The sequence below is a fragment of the Diplotaxodon limnothrissa genome, linkage group LG18 (genome assembly GCF_057381915.1).
Source record: "Diplotaxodon limnothrissa isolate DT_005_m linkage group LG18, D_limnothrissa_male_GT1.1, whole genome shotgun sequence".
NCBI lineage: Eukaryota > Metazoa > Chordata > Actinopteri > Cichliformes > Cichlidae > Diplotaxodon > Diplotaxodon limnothrissa.
In genome coordinates, this window is record NC_140613.1 from 41,177,892 (window position 1) to 41,194,656 (window position 16,765).

Sequence of the window (16,765 nt, forward strand, 5' to 3'; positions counted from 1 at the left end):
CATTGTTTTTAATGACAAGCAGGGGGAGCCCTCCAACTGCATGTATGCAAATGTGTGACACAATTAGCCCACTTCTCCTAAACCCTTTTTTTACTATGTTTTTGGTCTTAGTCACTAGTTTGATGTTTTAGTGAACACAATGCGATGCTTCCTGTGTAAAAGATAATTAACAGTAAAGCAGGACACTCGTTACCATAGTCGTGCAGTGTCCGAGGGGCTTCTGATGATTTAGGTTAACATACACCCATTCACAATAGCAACAACCCCACCCCTAGCTCAGAGTTATTAGACAAAACACCAACCAAGTGATCCTAAAGTGTGTGGACACAGTTGTCATGAGTTGCGGGATGTTTAATGTTCCTAAGACAGTGGATGTGAAGTGAAGCCAGCTGGAGGACTGGCCCTGTCCTGAGGCTGAGCATGTTCCTGACCCTTCATTTGTCTCACGTCTTCCCAGCATCCTTTGTGGAATCAAGCAAACCCTGCTGCTTCTCCCTGACAGCATGGTACGGCAGCAGCGACATTGTGTGCCATTTTCACTTTTGTCGACATGATGTGCTTTTCCTTTGACTCCGGGACAGAAGGATGTAGAGTGGTAATTGTTTTACTTTTCATTCAAAGTGTAAATATTGTAAGAAAATGTATATTTGATTTTCAAAGGACGGTGTGTTGTGTTTCAGTTTTTTCTGTGTTATAAAAGACCGGGAACAAAGCTCTGCTGTTTTGCTGTTGCCCTCAAACAGAACTGTCGGATTGAGCCGGGCATGACTGTTTCAGTGTTGATCATGTTTTTTGATGTGGAAACTGTTACATTTTGCTTGATTGGGAGAAAAAAATTACAAAAATGTCTTCGTGTTTAGTTTCTTTTGCATTATTTCAATAAATGTCTTCTTTTCCCATGTCTTGCCGCTCATGTTTGTAAGTGTTGACCTGTTAAACTAAGATGGTGGAACCTGAGCAGCGGCTGCTCTCTTCAGTCCAAACGTGAAGCTGGGCTGGCACAGACGACTGCTGTGATCTGGTGCTACAGAAATAAACTGAACTCGTTCAAGGTGAAGGTTGTTAACTTCAAGTATTACAATGATCGGTTCAATACTAGCAACTCTAAATGATGGAGCTGGGCTTTTAAATAAATATAAATGGGAGTGACTATAAGAGATGAAATGATTTATTGTAAGTACAAAAATATGTCTCGAGATCTGATTGGATACTCGTGAGATCAAAGGTGTGCTTAATGTTACTGCAGAGGAGCTGCACGAAGGTTGAGCTCTATAACACGCATGAACCAAGCTTAAAAGAACAGCTTGTTAATGCTTAAGAATCTGGGTTTGTGTAGCAGACAATGGAATAGTTCAACAAAACGGGAAAGAATTGATAATAGTCACATAAAATCTAATGTGAAAGTAAAAAGCTGCGGGATTATTCACAACTCTGCCCTGAGATACAAGCCGAGCCTTCTGGAGTGGATCTTAGACGCTCCTGACTAAGACATCGTTAGCATGCTGTGTCTGCAAGACTACTTAGGTTATGTGCAATATCAGGCCTTGAAACCACAACACAGCAGGTCAGATTATTTGTCAGATTATTCCATTAAATTGCTCTAAAGCCTGGAACAGCAGCACACAGCGACCTGTGCTGCTACGTTTGTCTACTGCTTGCTGACGAGCACTTAATGAGACATGAGTGAGAGGTTCCTTTGCTTCCAGTATGAATGTTATGTTTGATAAACTTCTATCACTGTTTATCACTTCACTTGTTATGGTTTTTAAAAAAGTGTTATAGATTTTATTTTGAACATTTACAAAGGATCACACTAATATAACCCACATGTTGTCACGGAAACACTGTTTTTTTAAGAACTTTAATATCAAATCTGAGCAACGTTTTTTTGTTTTTTTAGGAACATCGCAGGCCAGTGGAGCGACAAAGAGAGGCCACAGTTTAGCCAAGCAGAATATCATCCAGTCTTTGCTGCAGTTCTTCTGAGAGCATGTGTTTGTGTTTCAAATCCTCCAGCAAGCTTTTTACTGTCTTTTTGTGCCTTCTTTCCCGATCCTTAGCATTTCTTAAGTCCCGACGCAATTCTTCCAACTTCTCCCGGGCCTCATTTAACCGCTTTTTTACTTGCACTGGGTCTAGCGCATACTGATGATCCTGAAAAATATTACGACTGAATGAAAAGTGGCTTTCTAACTGATGACGGTCCAGAATGTGTAAACGGCAGCTGTCACTCACAGATGCTGTTTGCTCCACATCCTGCACCTGTGGGGGTTCTTCTGCAGCTTTCTGAGAGGTCCTGCTTGTTCTGGTTGCAGTATGTGCCTGGGAAGGTTCAGAGTGCAAAAGGTTTTCCTCACAGTTATCACTTGATTCAACACAGCCTGTGATATGTGATACTCACCTTGCCAAGATGTCTTGTAAATAAAAAAACTGATGGGATCACTCCTTCTCTTATACGAGTTGTCTGTCCAGTCCTGTCAAAGTCTTCTGCTTTAAAATGACAGCTGCAGACAACCGAGCGGTCATTTGGCTCAAAGTCTCTTCTCTTCAGGGCCATTTTCCATAACTGCCTTTTAACTTTGTCCTTCGGGAACCTACAGAGATAAGAGCCTTATGAGGAGAACAGCATGTAGTCCTGTTGTCTGTAGCAACAAGGTACACAGTACACTACTGTGGTCCCTCAGAACTCAGAGGTTTCCCCCCTCTGAGCTTCAAAGTCAACGCTGTATACACACAACCACATGTTGATGCACCCTGTCCTCCTTTTAATGAACTATTCTCAGCTTTTCTCATTTCATGTTAGCACTGCTGATTCAACACAGCTGCCTGTTTTTGTGTTCACCATATCCCATTATGGAGCCTTAAGCCGTTTTTCCCTTGACCGTGTGGAAGTGCTGGTTCTGACTGAGAAACAAAGGACACTGTGCACTGATTGGCTGCAAGTCATTACCCTGTGGGCATACCCAGGAGAATTCTCTTTTCTGGCTCCTAGAATGACCATAATGTGGAAAATGAGCTTCATGTTCACTTTGATATCTGAAAGATAAGATCTGAAATTCAGCACATTCTCGTGATGAACTGTCTCTTGTTTTCCCCCATTGAATCTGAACCTGTGGCTGTGAGTCACATCAACATCCAAGAGGCTACAAACCACTGCAAGGACAGGCGTGCTCTACTGAACCACGACTCATAAACCCCCAGCCTCTTTCATGCTTCAGCAGGGGAACACAAAGCATGGCAGGGGCAGTCACAGGCCCCCCCGTCTGCACCACGTAACTAGCCCCCGGCCCAAGCTTGCTTGTGCTGTTGTTGGTGCTTCAGTCAATGAGAAGAGTAAAGTTCTAACATACAAAGCACTAAAGTTAGATTTTTTTTATCTCAAGTATTCAAGGAAGAGTGGTGACAAAAATATAATAATCTCTCTAATAATTACAGTTAACATCTGAAGAAACTGAAATGATCAAAAACTATTCCAGCAGCTGAGACTCTCCAAAGATCTGGGTGTGCTGGATTGCCTGAAACAAACGAGCAGCATTTTCCTCTTGTTTAGGCGCATTGGGACAAAGTGGGCACTGCTGTTTGAATGGGGAAATATCTCCATACAGGTACATGAAGACATCTGTTACCTGAACTTACTGGATTCAAAAATCAGCTATTATTTTTTTTCCAATATCACTTTTAGAAGGCCATGCAATTCATTGTTCTTGTTGTCTGAACAATAACTGGAGTCCCACTTTACAACGTAAACGTTAGAGGCGGGTGGATCGGTCCAACTTCGCTTTCATCCTTCAAATTCAGTATGTAGCCCGCTGAACTGTGTTAATTATTTCTTTGAAAAAATAAACCTCAAACATGCACTACAAAAAATTTCCAAACCTTTTTGTGTGCTTTAGAGACAGAAACATTTACATTCCAGGTCCCCAAAAACCCAGTTTCAAAACACATGACAAGCTGAAAGGTGTGTTTTGTTGTGTTAACTAATTATTCTGCAAAGTAACAATGACAGTGATATAGTGGTGAACAAAATGTGCTCAGAATTTGCAAATTGAGACTTAATCTGGTAAGTGATGGCACACCACTCTCCCCCAATCAGCTGCCTGAATAACTTACAATTATTGGTACGGATATCGGCAATAGTGGCCCTGTGTTTACTTGGTATTGGATTGATACCAAAATTTGTAGTGTGGCGCTGCACTACCGTGGATGAGGGAAAGTGTGAATAGAGTATTTTTGTTGAAATGTCCAGGCAAGTACATACATGTTAAATGACACGATATACGTGTTCACATAACGTCAGTTAACGCACAACTTCAGGCTTTTATTTCTACATGATAATCCTTCATAATTAAACAATAAGGACAAGTTGTCTGATGTCCTGTGATCGTTATGAAGCTAGAAGTTTAAATCACACATTAAGTTTCTGTACAAAGGATCGGAAAGGAAATCAGTGGTGTCGCACATCACTGTGGCATAAATAATAAATACGTTTGCTGCAACGTCACTCGGTGCCATGACAGAAAGCGGTAGGAACTGTCGTAAAACGGATGTGGCAGTTTCGTACGGGACCCGTCGCGCAGTGCTGTGCTTGGTGAGTGCAGATGAAATAAACTGGAGCCGTTTTCTACCCGCACACAGGAGCAACATTACCACAGACAACGCATCCGTCGCGTGCCGTGGGTCAGTACTACAGCACCCAGCTGACTCACAGCTTCCATGTTCAGCCTCACTGACGCTTTAATGGTTTGGCAGCTTAAAGTTAAATAACTGTGTTAAAGCTGTTGACACTCTGCTGTGTGAAGAAACGCTAATAGTCGTAAACTAGATGCTATGCTCGTACAGCAGTAGTATTGTAGCGGCTCACCTGTGGAAAGTTATTCCCTGCTGCTTGGTGTTGGCGTTCCTTTGATTAGAGCACCCGAGAGCGGCACAGAAGTCTGGCATGTTCTGTTATTTTGGGCTGACCCGAGGAACCCCGTTGCAATATGGCGGCGGTATAAACACGTCTCAGGAGCCGGATGAGGAACCCACGTATGAATCATGAACGCAGTGGTCACGTGATCCGGAAAACAAACTGTTTTTTTATTGAGCAATTGCAAAATACAAACTCTCAAAGAGGAACACGGATAATAATGCAAATGAAAATTAGAAACAGTACAAGAAATACAGAATTAGGGGAATAATAAAAAAGTAAATGAATAAAAAAGTACAATTAAAAAAACAAAAGATACATGGCAGGCATTTAAATTGTGCATAAAAGGGAGCAGTGAAACAAAAAACATAAAATAAGTCAAAATTTAGAATAGCAGGAGATGGGCAATACCCTGGTAAAAATGTTTGGCATATTTGCTCTTTGTCTTTTTAAGCGAAGAAAAAAAACTTAAAATCATTAATAAAACCAGGGAAATAAGGCTTAGAGTTCCCCCATCTAGCACAATGGATATGATATTTACTCAATACCATGTTGGGTAAATATCTCTGACAGAGACATCCAAAGCTAGATGATCCATATAAAAAAACATGATTTAGTTCAAATGGTGGCACATCATTCATTTTTAGAGAAATCCAATTTTTTATGTCACACCAAAAGCATTGTGTGATAGGGCATGGAAGAAATGTTTTAGGGTTTCATTTTCGTCAGTACAAAAAGAACACTGATCCACCTCAAAGCTAAATCTCTTTTTTAGAAATTCGGCCCTGGAATCAAAACCGACTGGACCTGCACACTCTCTGATTAGAGCCGGGCTATGTTAGTCTCGGCACAGTTTAGTTCTCGCTCACTTTTCAACAAAACGGATGATTTGAGGCTCTAGTTTGTCAGTGACAGGTGTGGAACAATAATTTCCGAGACATGGCTGTATTAAGAACATGCCAGATGCAGCTGTGGAAACACAGGGACACAGTGTCTACAGAGTGGACTGCACACCAGAGGCTGAGAAGAACAAAGGAAGAGGTGTGTGCATTTGTTGAAAGACAACTTCTGGACTGATGTTGCTGTTGGAGAAAAACATTTTCCATAGACTCGGAGTTCACATTGCTAAAATGGACACCTTTTCATCTCAGCATTGAACGTAGCACACTGTTTGTCTTTGCTGTGTACAGTCATCTATGGACCAGTGCAAAATTAGCTGTGAGTAGACCGCATAATGCCATCAGTAAACAACAAGACTTCCGGCTAGTTCCTTTATTATGGCGGGGGACTTTAACCACACAAACCTGAAGTCTGTGTTACCAAAGTGCCACAAAAACGTTCCCATTGGAACATGGAATGGAAAACCACTGGATCAGGTTTACACCAACATCAGAGGATCCTCCAAGACCTGCACAGCCGTCCACCTTGGACAGTCGGACCCTTTGGCTCTGTTTTTAACCTCTTATCATCAGGACAGGTCACGGTCTGAGGAGACTGATTGTGTCCCATCACGTGTCGCGCCCGCAGTCTTTGTGGCGCTTTGGCTGGTTGTGCACTAAGGGTACTTTCAAGCTCTTACAATGCTGTGGTTGCATTGAAGAGCTTGCATTACGTTTCTCCCACCAAAAACGCTGCATCCAGATGAAAAGAATCAACTTTCTGGGATGTACTTACCCAGTTGTTTGAGCATGCATAAAGATATGTAGCACGTAACTTTGCTTTAACTATGAACAATTTGTGGTTCTTCACCTCCCATGTGGAATCCCTGACAATAAGGGATAATATCAATTAAGACTATGCTTTACGTTACTGTAAGTGTAACAAAAGTGTCCCAACAACTGTTACATCAACCATAATGAGCAAGAGGGAGTGAAGAAGCAGAAGAGCATCTCTAGCGTGAGCGCATTTAGGTTTGGTAACTCACAGTTAGCAGTCAACTTAAACACTTATGCAAACGTAGGAAAAACGCTGTCACAGCAAGGGTGAAATACACGAGTCATCTTGCCTTTAAGCAATATTCCATCTAAATATGAGGTCAGTGCATCTGTACGTAAAATGAGCTCAAAGACAATCAGGTCCATATATATTTGAACACTGACACAAGTTTAGTTTTTTAACCTGTTTACTGAAACATATTCCAGTTATAGTTCTATAATGGACGTGGACATGATGTGTAGACTATCTACATTCAAATTGGATGAAGAGTTTAGAAATTTCAGCTCCTTAACATGTGCCACCCTGTTTTTAAAGGGACCAATGTAATTGGACAGTTGACTCAAAGGCTGTTTCACAGGCAGGTGTGGGCAGTTCCTTCCTTGTGCCTGGAGCTGATTTGAGGTGCGGTGCTTGCATTTGGAGATTTTGCTGTGAACAGACAACATGTGGTCAAAGGAGCTGTCCATGCAGGGGAAACAAGCCATCCTGAAGCTGCAAAAACAAACCCATCCGAGAAATGTCTTTACAATATGGAAAATCTACAGTTTGGTACATCCTGAGAAAGAAAGCAAGCACTGGTGAAGTCAGAAACACAAAAAGACCTGGACGTCTACAGATGACTGCAGAATCATTACCATGGTGATGAGAAAAGACTTCACAACAGCCAATCACGTGAACAACACTCTCCATGAGTAAGGCGTGTCCATATCCAGTGTTCCATGAAGAACGCTGGACAGCTTGCACTGCAAGAGTTTATTAAAGCAAAGAAGTGGAATATCCTTGAATGACCAAGTCAGTCACCTGATCTTAACCCAACTGAGCATTTCACATGTAGAAGACAGACAGGCCACAAACAAACAGCAACTGAAAGCTGCTGCGGTAAAGGCCTGGGAGAGTCAGGAGGACATCTAGTGATGTCCATGAGTTCAAGACTTCAGACTGTCATCACCGGCAAAGGATTTTCAACCAAGTATTAGAAATGAACATTTTATTTTCAGTTATTTGATTTGTCCAATTACTTTTGAGCCCCTGAAATGATGGGATTGTGTTAAATAAATGCTTTAGTTACTTATATTTTTATGCAAACTTTTAGTTCAACTTGCTGAATGAAAGCTGAAAGGCTGCACTTCACCTGCATCTGAGTTGTCTTGGTCCTGATATTTATGCACCCAACTTATATCGGCACACGTGCATCCACAGTCTGACTATACATGAAATACTGTTTTGTTTTTGTGTGTCCTCTGCATAGATGAGTGGGTGTGCGCTGAATGAAAAGGAGTTCTTTTCCTGCTGTCAGCTCCTCCTGCAGCAGTCTGAGCATCTGAGAGATGGCTGGAGCTGGGAGGCAGTCCAGGTGAGGAGGCCTCTCAATCTTGATCTTGATGAGCAGCCTGGAGCTGTGCTTTAAAGGCAGTCTGATTTTGGTACAGGGTTCAGAAGAGGGCTACCTCAGGAAGACTGTTCTCAGGTCAGTCGTAGCTGACTGCTGTGATGCACAGAAACAGAAGGAAGCTGCTTCAGTTTCCCCTATTTTCGCTCACCCCATCCAAGAACTGCAGCAGCAGGAAAGGACGCAGGTGAAACTTGAACAGCGCTTCATTTTCCAGCTGTCTCTCCAGTAAATATCACTAAATGTGTCTCTTCCTCCACAGCCTGTTGTTGCTACCCGTTTTCATTCTGATGGCATCACAGGCGACGGCGGTGATGAGGACGATGCAGTCTGCGTGCTGTCTGAAGGCAGCAGCCACGTGCTTCAGTACGAGTATCACATCCTGTACTCTTGCAGCTACAGCGCTCCTGTGCTGTATTTCAGAGCTTTCACCCTGGGTTAGTCACACATACGGCAGCCACGGCACACACACACCTACCCCCGTGTCCTCCTGTTTGAGCAGGATACCGCAGCGTTTGCCTTTGCTGCCACTCGCCACCAACATGATGTTAGCTGTGTTTCACCGCAGCAGCTTTCTCCACAACTGCTGTGTAGCTCTTTCAAGGGACTCGGTATTTTGTGTAAATCAAGTACACAGGTGGAAGTGATGATGTTTGGTTAAACTCGAGTAACACAACCACGAAACATAAACAGCAGAACAAAGGGCAGAAGAATGAAAACTAAACTCATCAGTATGAAGGCGACTCAGACTTAATGTTGGTGATGATGCACTAACCTGTGGCAGGAGGTCGTCCCTCAGCAGGTCCCTGTGGTATAAACTCACCCGTTTTGCACTGCTCTTTGTCAGAGGGTCGGAGTCTGATGTTAGAGGACGTGTGGAGCTCTGTTCATCCAAACTTCAGACACTGCCTTCAGAACAGTCCTTTGACTGCAATCACTCAACAGGTAAAGGAAGTCTCGGCATCATTATCTCTACTTTTCTCCTGACAGTCCACTTACTCTTGTGTCTGTGTGCCAGGAGCATCCTCTGCTGGGTCAGCCTTTCTTTATGCTCCACCCCTGTAGAACGGAGGAGTTCATGAGGCCTGTGCTGCAGGAGGCTCAGGAACAGCCCAGGTAGGGTCGCCGAACCACAGCGCTGTTGATGTAAAACTCTGAGGTAGCTCAGTGTTGCTCTGTTGATCAGGCAGCTCGGGAACATTGACTCCTGTATTAAAATATTTCTCAGGCTTTTGTGGCATGTTTCTGATTTTGTATTTTTAGCCTGGTTGGATTTGGATTGCATTTCAAAAAACAAACTTATTTTTAGGTCCACATTAGTGAAAACTGGACGCTTTTTCAAGACCAACTCTGCTGCTGCAAAATCAGATCACATCAACACACATGGTGTCACACTGACGCATACACCGTGTTGTTGCTTTCACTAACTGAATGTCAGTTTGGTTCAAAGTATTAACTCGGGAACCGTAGGACTCTGCAGCTGTCCACTCGTAGCTCTGGTTGTTACTCTGTGACTGTGGGTGTAAACTTAAACAGGATTGAACGTGCAGCTTTCAGGAGATCTAGTCTACACCCTCTGTCACCTCTGATGGTGACATATGAAGATGCTGTTTAAGAAAATCAGCTGATCCTAAAAAGTTTCTAAAATGATTTAAATACAAAGTCAGATCAACAACAAGACATATTGGAACTAACAAAACGAAGCAGAAATACAGGTGTGTGTGTGTGTGTGTGTGTGTGTGTGTGTGTGTGTGTGTACGTACAAGTACTTTGATTTTGTACTTAAGTAGAATTTTCAGGTACTTTTTTCTTTATTTTTCTAACATCTTCCTTCATTTTTATACGAATATCTGTGATTTCAACTCGTTACATTTTCAGTCTCGTTGCTTTTCAGAGTCATTTGCAACACGAGTTTAACATCACTACGATCGTGCGTTGAAACATCAAACCAGTCTGAGAACAGTAACATGAAATACAGTCCTGCTGTCGACATCTCTGCTTCTGCGTTTTGGATTAGTTTTTGTTCAATAAGTAACAGCGTGGTATAATACCTCATGTTCTGTTGTTTATCCGAGTCTGTATTTAAATCATTTTAAAACCTGGTAAAGATCTGGTTCCTTTGTTGTCCCAGTATATAAAAGTTTGAGCTGACAGAGGGTGTCGACTCTGTACATCGTGACTCTTTGCAGTTTTCTTTTTGATGCAGTTGTTGCTTCCTCTGTTTTTTGAAAAGCTGGATTCATACATATGTGTGTGTGTGTGTGTTTCTGTGTGTGTGTGGGCAGGCCAGTGAACTATGTGTTGTTGTGGCTCAGTGTGGTGGGTCCTGTGGTGGGTCTGGACGTCCCTCTGAAGTACTGCACCCAGCTCCATCCGTCCTCTCCCAGCAGCAGTGAGCCTGACTAGAGCTACAGCGCTCTGCTTCAGATTTGATGAGCAGCACCGTGGAGACGGGAGGCGGCTCTGTGCGACATTTTGCAAGGAAGACTTGCAAATGAGTGACATCTCCCCCGTCCGGGGAGAGTTTGGACCAGTGTTAGATAACGCTCTCCACTTTCATCATCAAAACATGGAATATCTTACAGAAGAATCGCGGCCCATCTCTCCACTACAGATCCATAGACATGGAGAATCAGTGGCACATGGCGGCTTGAACTCGTAGTGAGATGCTCTTTTTCCTTTAATTTGACCACTGTCAAAATCAGCGTTTTGATTAGATACCAACTCCGTGCTTTGGAGAGATGCCCTGTGCTATTAATACATTTAATATTTGTGTTGATGTAATGTATACAATACATATTGTGCTAGAATTTAGACTCAACTGTGCAAAATGTAATAAAAATATAATCCTGGGATTTGCAGACCTCATTGAAATGATACAAAAACAAAACGAAACCAATCACGACCTTTTTGAAATGCATTTGTACATTTTATACCAGCAAAACATTTCAAAAGAAGTTGGAGGAGAGTTAAGAGAAGTTGTATAATGCTGAAAGAAACACCTGGTGGGAAATCTCCAACAAGTGGGCGTGGCCGAGTATTCCACAGAATCTTTCTGAGTGGGAAAACAGTTCAACATTTGATTCTTTTAAATATAGTCAATACAGTAATATGGTCAGCTGATGGTGGTGAGTTTTCAACGGAGCCACATCAGTGTAGCCTGTGAGATATTTTTATTATAGATGTACATTAGCGTTTCACGGGAAATGTTTAATCCATCGGTGCAAGTGCAGAACACCTTTCTGAATAAATAGTTTGTATTTTAATGATAATTATGTAACTATTCAAGTTCTATTTAATTTAAGGTTTTTTGTTTGCTGCTTAGTGTTCCGGAAAGTAAGAATACTATCAAGCCATCATCACGGTTTTCTCAGATGCACAGTCAACGTGGACCGTATACAGTAAATCTTGCTGATGACGTAGGTGGTAGGCAGTAGTTCTGCTTACGGTCTTGACTTGAAGGATGACTGGAATACTGCCAATGATAATGCTGCATTTTTTTTTACTGTAAAGCAAACTCAAGTACTTTGAGTGACAGGCAGGTTAAAATGGTGTACACTGAAGTGTAAAGCATAAAAAGCATTTTTAAAATGTGTCGGACTTTGAAGCGAGTAGCATACACTGATTTGCTGACTCGATATTAAAGTAAACCCTGCAATCTCCTGCTTTCTTTGAGCCAGTTCATGACATAAGAAACAGATAATGATGAATAAATAAGGTGTCATAATTAGATGTCAGGCCACTGTGAAAGGACAGACGACCACAAATGGGATCTCACTGGACATTTCCATCTCATTGTGCACTAAACAGTGCCGCTTTCAGGTCTCTGGATGGCATAGTATATAAATTTGTATTGATAATTATCAAAATTTGAATATATTTAGAACAGTTCTTATATAGTGCTTTTCTACTCTGAGCACTCAAAGCGCTTCACCAGAACAGCCTGTGATTGATCCATTAACCTGCCGATCAGTAGATGCTCAGCCTCCTGAGCTACAGCCTTACCCTGTCTGTCACAGACCATTCAGCATTGCTTTGGAAAGCAGCCAGTTCAGGTGCTCCACGTCTGAAACCAAAGGTAAGTGTCGTCATAAAGTCACAATCGCACGCGTGCAGAATGAGATGTCCATCAGCCTGTATTGACTGAGTCTGTGGATATTGCGCCTCTGGAAGTAGGTAGGCTAGGTCACTTAAGATATTAAACTAAGATATCCAGCTTCAGTTGAATAAAGCTTTTAAATAATGCTATCAGTTAACTGCATTGTGTGTATGGTGCATGTCTGACAGGGAAGTTGAACAGAAGGACACCTTAGGTAAGATGGCGCCACCGGGAGTTTGGCGAGGGTGACTTAAGTGTTTAGGAAAGTAACACTACACACTGTATAGGTGGATGTCATTTGAACATGAAGGAATTGGAATCCTTATTTTAAAAAACAAACAAAAACCCCTAAGATTTATACTTGAGCTTAAGGTATTTTTAGACAGTGTACTAATACTCAACAATCACTTCATTAGGTATACCCGTTTATTACTGTGCGGTTATACTAATTGGATAGTTAAATTGCAGGAAGTGTATTTAGGCATCCAGATGTATTCAAGATGACCTGCTCAGAGTACTCTCAGAACTGAAGAGTCCTCTTGCATGAGAAGTGAAACTTCTCCACGAAACTTAAACAAGTCCAGCTGCGTTCTTTCCAAGCTTCTTATTCTACAATGACTTGGATGGCTAAGAACCGACACGGATCAAAGAGAATGGACTTTTCTTGAATGTATTGAAGGGTTTAAATGGCTGTGTCTGAACCCAGTTCTAAATATTTTCCAAAGCCGAATGATGTAGTTCTGGTACCTAAACTCAAACAAATCAAAATGGACCTCATACTGAAGACTAAATGTAAAAATCCTGGTCAGATGTCATCTGTGTTTTCATTATTATGGGCTGGGAGGTCAGTTAAAGGAAATGACCTCCCAGTCCATTGCTCCTTCAGTGGGCTGGTTTCAGTCATTATGCAAATATATTGTTTATAAGATTGAAACCTGCAGTCAGCTGAGACTGAAGACGTCACTGGATGAGTGACGAAGCGTTTCTCCCACAAAACGCTGCGTCCAGATGAACCGAATCAACCTTTGGGGAAGGTTTAAAGCTCATTTTAAATTCTTTTATATTCTGTTTAATCTACGGGTAATGCACATATCCCAGTTAATTCATCCAAAGGTTAGATGCTGCAATGTTCACAAATACAAACTGTGACTGTGGATGTAAACTTAGACAGGACTGAGCGTGCAGCTTTCAGGAGATCTAGTCTACACCCCTTGATGACACCCAACCACCTTTAATGGTTTGCATATGAGGATGCTATTTAAAAGAATCAGCTGGTCCGAAACAGTTTCTAAAATGATTTAAATGCAAAGTCAGATCAACAACAAGACATATTAAACCAGGTCATTGTTTAGTTAAAAAAAACTAAGTGGAAATACAAAAATACAGAAAACTATTATATCATGAGGTGTAGCTTAACTTAAAATTATTTTTGAAGCTAATGGAAAGAAATATCAGGATGGCTATTTTTCTGAAGAGTCTTTGCACTATCACGGCTGAGCGGTGGATATCACCACCTCAGACCGGAATAAGAGCATGTATGACATGCTGTGCAGGCTTGATGTGGAGGCAGGCTTCTACTGTGTCTACTATGAGTCCAAAGCCCATATCCACTGGTCTGTGAAAGCAGGTAGGTGAATGATATCAAACACAAGGCAAGCTGATTTAACACATGAACTACAAAAACGAACTAGAAGAAAGCCTGGACAATTAAGTGACAACCGTAACCTTTAAGTCCTTTAAGTTGTAAGTTGAGAAACTGCAATGCACTGTGTATTCTAACATCTTTCTATCAGAACCAACATGAACCTTTTTCCCAGTCTGAGCTACAGTAGCTCATCTATTGGATTGGACCACGTGGGCTTAAGTGGTGCTTGGCCCTACATGACCCCGTCTCTGGTTCACCACCCTTCCATCCTTGGACTACTTTTGTTAGACAGACCACTGCAGACCAGGAAAACCCCACGAGAGTTGCAGTTTTGGAGATACTCTGATCCAGTCATCTGGGCTTTGTTTTCTTAAACCCCTCTACTTGCACATTTTCTTGCTTCCAACACATCATTTGAGGACTAAATGTTCACTACTCACTAATATATTCCACCCACTCACAGCTGCCATGATGAAGAGATAATCACTGTTATTCAATTTACCTGTCAGTAGGCAGAATGTTATGCTGGATTTGGACGACACCACAATCACTTATGTGTTTAGTGTAATGAATGAGATTGTAGATACAAGCAGCTGAAAAAAAGCTTTCTTCCAAGGGTAGCTGGGCTCTGCCTTATTTAGAAATAGGGTGAGGCGTTCAGCAACCTGAGAGAGGAGGTGGTTTGGGCATCTGACTAAGATGCCTCCTGAGTGAGGTGTTTCAGGCATTACCTACCAGAAGAAGGCCCCAGCTCTCGACTGGCCTCGATATGCCTCGTGCTCCCTCAGATAAGTTTAGGTTGCTGCCCCTGCGACCCAGCCACAGACAAAGAAAAGAAAATGGATGGATGGATAGAAAAAAATGGATTGTATAGTTTTAGATTGTATAGGTGAGATTTTTTTTTTCAAACTTTTGAGGCGGTTGGAAATTACCTGGAAAATCAAGAGGCTGCAGAGGTACCAGAGACCGGCTCCATGTAGTTTGCTAGGATACCCAGCAGAGGGGGCTGTTTACTGGCCTCAGAAGTTGTGTGCTAATACTTCTCTGACTAATGTCAGTGCAGACAGATAATGCTACATAGTTTAGGTGCCATGGCCAACAAAAACAGAAAAATAAAATTACCGCATTTTTATGCTTTTAAGTTTACCAACACACTGTATGTGCACGTAATTCACATACACACCTGACACAGTAACAAAATTTTATCTTTAAAGAATATTTAAAGTACATAAAGTCATCCTAGCTCATTTCATGTGGAAGGAGGAGGATATGGAAGAGAGGTCTGCAACATCTGAGGAGTAGCCATTGGACTGATTTTATTTTTAATCACATGAATGTGATTTTAAAGTGCAAACTACGCACAAGACAGAAAAACCTTGGCTGACAATGAACACCTGAAGTGCACGCATCGTCATTTTCAGCTATGCTGTTAGCTTGTGTTAAAAACATAAACACTCAAAGGGAGCGTGTCCTCATTAGATAGGGATTTAGGTAAGTGTGTGAGACTGTAGGCATGTTATACATGATCCAGTATATGAGAGTAATGCATAGTAATGAGAAATGAATGAATTTGTCGTGGGGTGTGGTTGGTGGCTCAACTGCAGAGGACGGGTGGAGCAGTGGGTTTAGGGCATGGTGTCAGGGGGAGGCTGATTGTCACAGATGGTGAACGTCATCTAATCATGCCTTCCACATTTTAGTAGCCACTGGGAAGAGGAGAGAGTGCGAAGAAGCTGATGGAGCAACGACTGGAACGGAGCACCAAGCAGGCACTCCACCTCTGGGTGCGAGGTCTTGGGAAAAGCAGGCATGTGTGAAAGAAGCACAAAGAACACAGGCTTAGTACTGAGTTGTGCCGGCCCTTTTAAATGGTGCCAAAACCCGGCCGGCATGTCGGAGCCTCGTCCCGCGCAGCCGCCTGAGTCACTGGCGCAAATGGTGATTTGAGTTGCGGTAATGTAACAGTCATCCTAAATGACTGAAGGCAGTGCAGGGCCAAGCCGAGCGACAGACAGAGGTATTGGAAAACTCCCTGTGATGTTTCACCGGATGGTGGAGGGAGATGACGCCTAGGAGAAGGAGATCTCTGCGCCCATGGTGGAGGTGTGCTGGTGGCCGGAGGAGGAGTGGGCCCTACCGCTTGGTGCCGCTCCTGTGGGGAGAGGCCCGACTACACCATGAGCCTCCCTGTCATGGAGAGGACCTTCAGGGATGTGGAACGAGTGGCTTCGGGCTGGAACGGTGGAGTGGGTCCACTTTCATCGGCTGGTTATCCTGGAAATTGCTGTAAAATTGGCCGAGGACCACCTGTCAGTGTGGCTGGAAGGCTCACAGCTGAGGCTGGCGATCGCATCAGTGTCTGATGGAGGTGGGACTAGTGTTCTGCGTTGCTGGCCCTCTGACACCCTCCCCCAGAGAGACGTATTGGGTTCTACACTCAACAAAAATATAAACGCAACACCTTTGTTACTGCTCCCATTCCCCATGGGATGGACGTAGAGACCTAAAATTCATTCCAGATACACAATATAACCATCCCTCCCAAACAGTGGTCACAAATCAGTCCAAATGTGTGGTAGTGGGCACATCTGCTATATTGAGATAATCCATCCCACCTCACAGGTGTGCCACATCAGGATGCTGATCTGACATCATGAGTAGTGCACAGGTGTACCTCAGACTGCCCACAACAAAAGGCCACCCTGGAATGTGCAGTTTTGTCTCACAGCAAAATGCCACAGATGCCACAAGCAATGAGGGAGCGTGCAATTGGCATGCTGACAGCAG

The 16,765-nt window shown here is 42.8% G+C and overlaps 2 protein-coding genes across 3 annotated transcripts; one reads left to right on the forward strand and one right to left on the reverse strand.

The window, feature by feature from the left end:
• Positions 1-1,884: 1,884 nt before the first annotated feature.
• On the reverse strand, positions 1,885-4,974 carry LOC146614190 (THAP domain-containing protein 6-like). Of its 2 annotated transcripts, XM_085377795.1 has the most exons (4): positions 4,862-4,974; positions 2,402-2,594; positions 2,236-2,322; positions 1,885-2,154 (listed from the first exon to the last, which is right to left on the reverse strand). In XM_085377795.1, the coding sequence occupies exons 1-4, from the start codon at positions 4,939-4,941 to the stop codon at positions 1,942-1,944; spliced, it is 573 nt and encodes a 190-aa protein (XP_085233921.1). In that variant the 5' UTR covers positions 4,942-4,974; the 3' UTR covers positions 1,885-1,941. The 2 variants fall into 2 exon arrangements, with proteins under 2 accessions (XP_085233921.1, XP_085233920.1); XM_085377794.1 differs by having other exon boundaries at positions 1,885-2,322.
• On the forward strand, positions 4,590-11,082 carry atg10 (ATG10 autophagy related 10 homolog (S. cerevisiae)). The gene is made up of 7 exons (XM_085377793.1): positions 4,590-4,677; positions 8,094-8,198; positions 8,275-8,421; positions 8,497-8,671; positions 9,082-9,179; positions 9,253-9,350; positions 10,520-11,082. The coding sequence occupies exons 2-7, from the start codon at positions 8,094-8,096 to the stop codon at positions 10,638-10,640; spliced, it is 744 nt and encodes a 247-aa protein (XP_085233919.1). The 5' UTR covers positions 4,590-4,677; the 3' UTR covers positions 10,641-11,082.
• The last annotated feature ends 5,683 nt before the right edge of the window (positions 11,083-16,765 follow it).

Coding starts and splice junctions, on each gene's coding strand:
- atg10 (XM_085377793.1), top strand. CDS start 8,094: ATGAGTGGGTGTGCGCTGAATGAAAAGGAGTTCTTTTCCTGCTGTCAG. Junction 8,199..8,274: donor GGAGCTGGGAGGCAGTCCAG/GTGAGGAGGCCT, acceptor ATTTTGGTACAG/GGTTCAGAAGAGGGCTACCT. Junction 8,422..8,496: donor AGCAGCAGGAAAGGACGCAG/GTGAAACTTGAA, acceptor CTTCCTCCACAG/CCTGTTGTTGCTACCCGTTT.
- LOC146614190 (XM_085377794.1), bottom strand. CDS start 4,941: ATGCCAGACTTCTGTGCCGCTCTCGGGTGCTCTAATCAAAGGAACGCC. Junction 2,595..4,861: donor CAGGGAATAACTTTCCACAG/GTGAGCCGCTAC, acceptor TTATCTCTGTAG/GTTCCCGAAGGACAAAGTTA. Junction 2,323..2,401: donor TTACAAGACATCTTGGCAAG/GTGAGTATCACA, acceptor GAACCTTCCCAG/GCACATACTGCAACCAGAAC.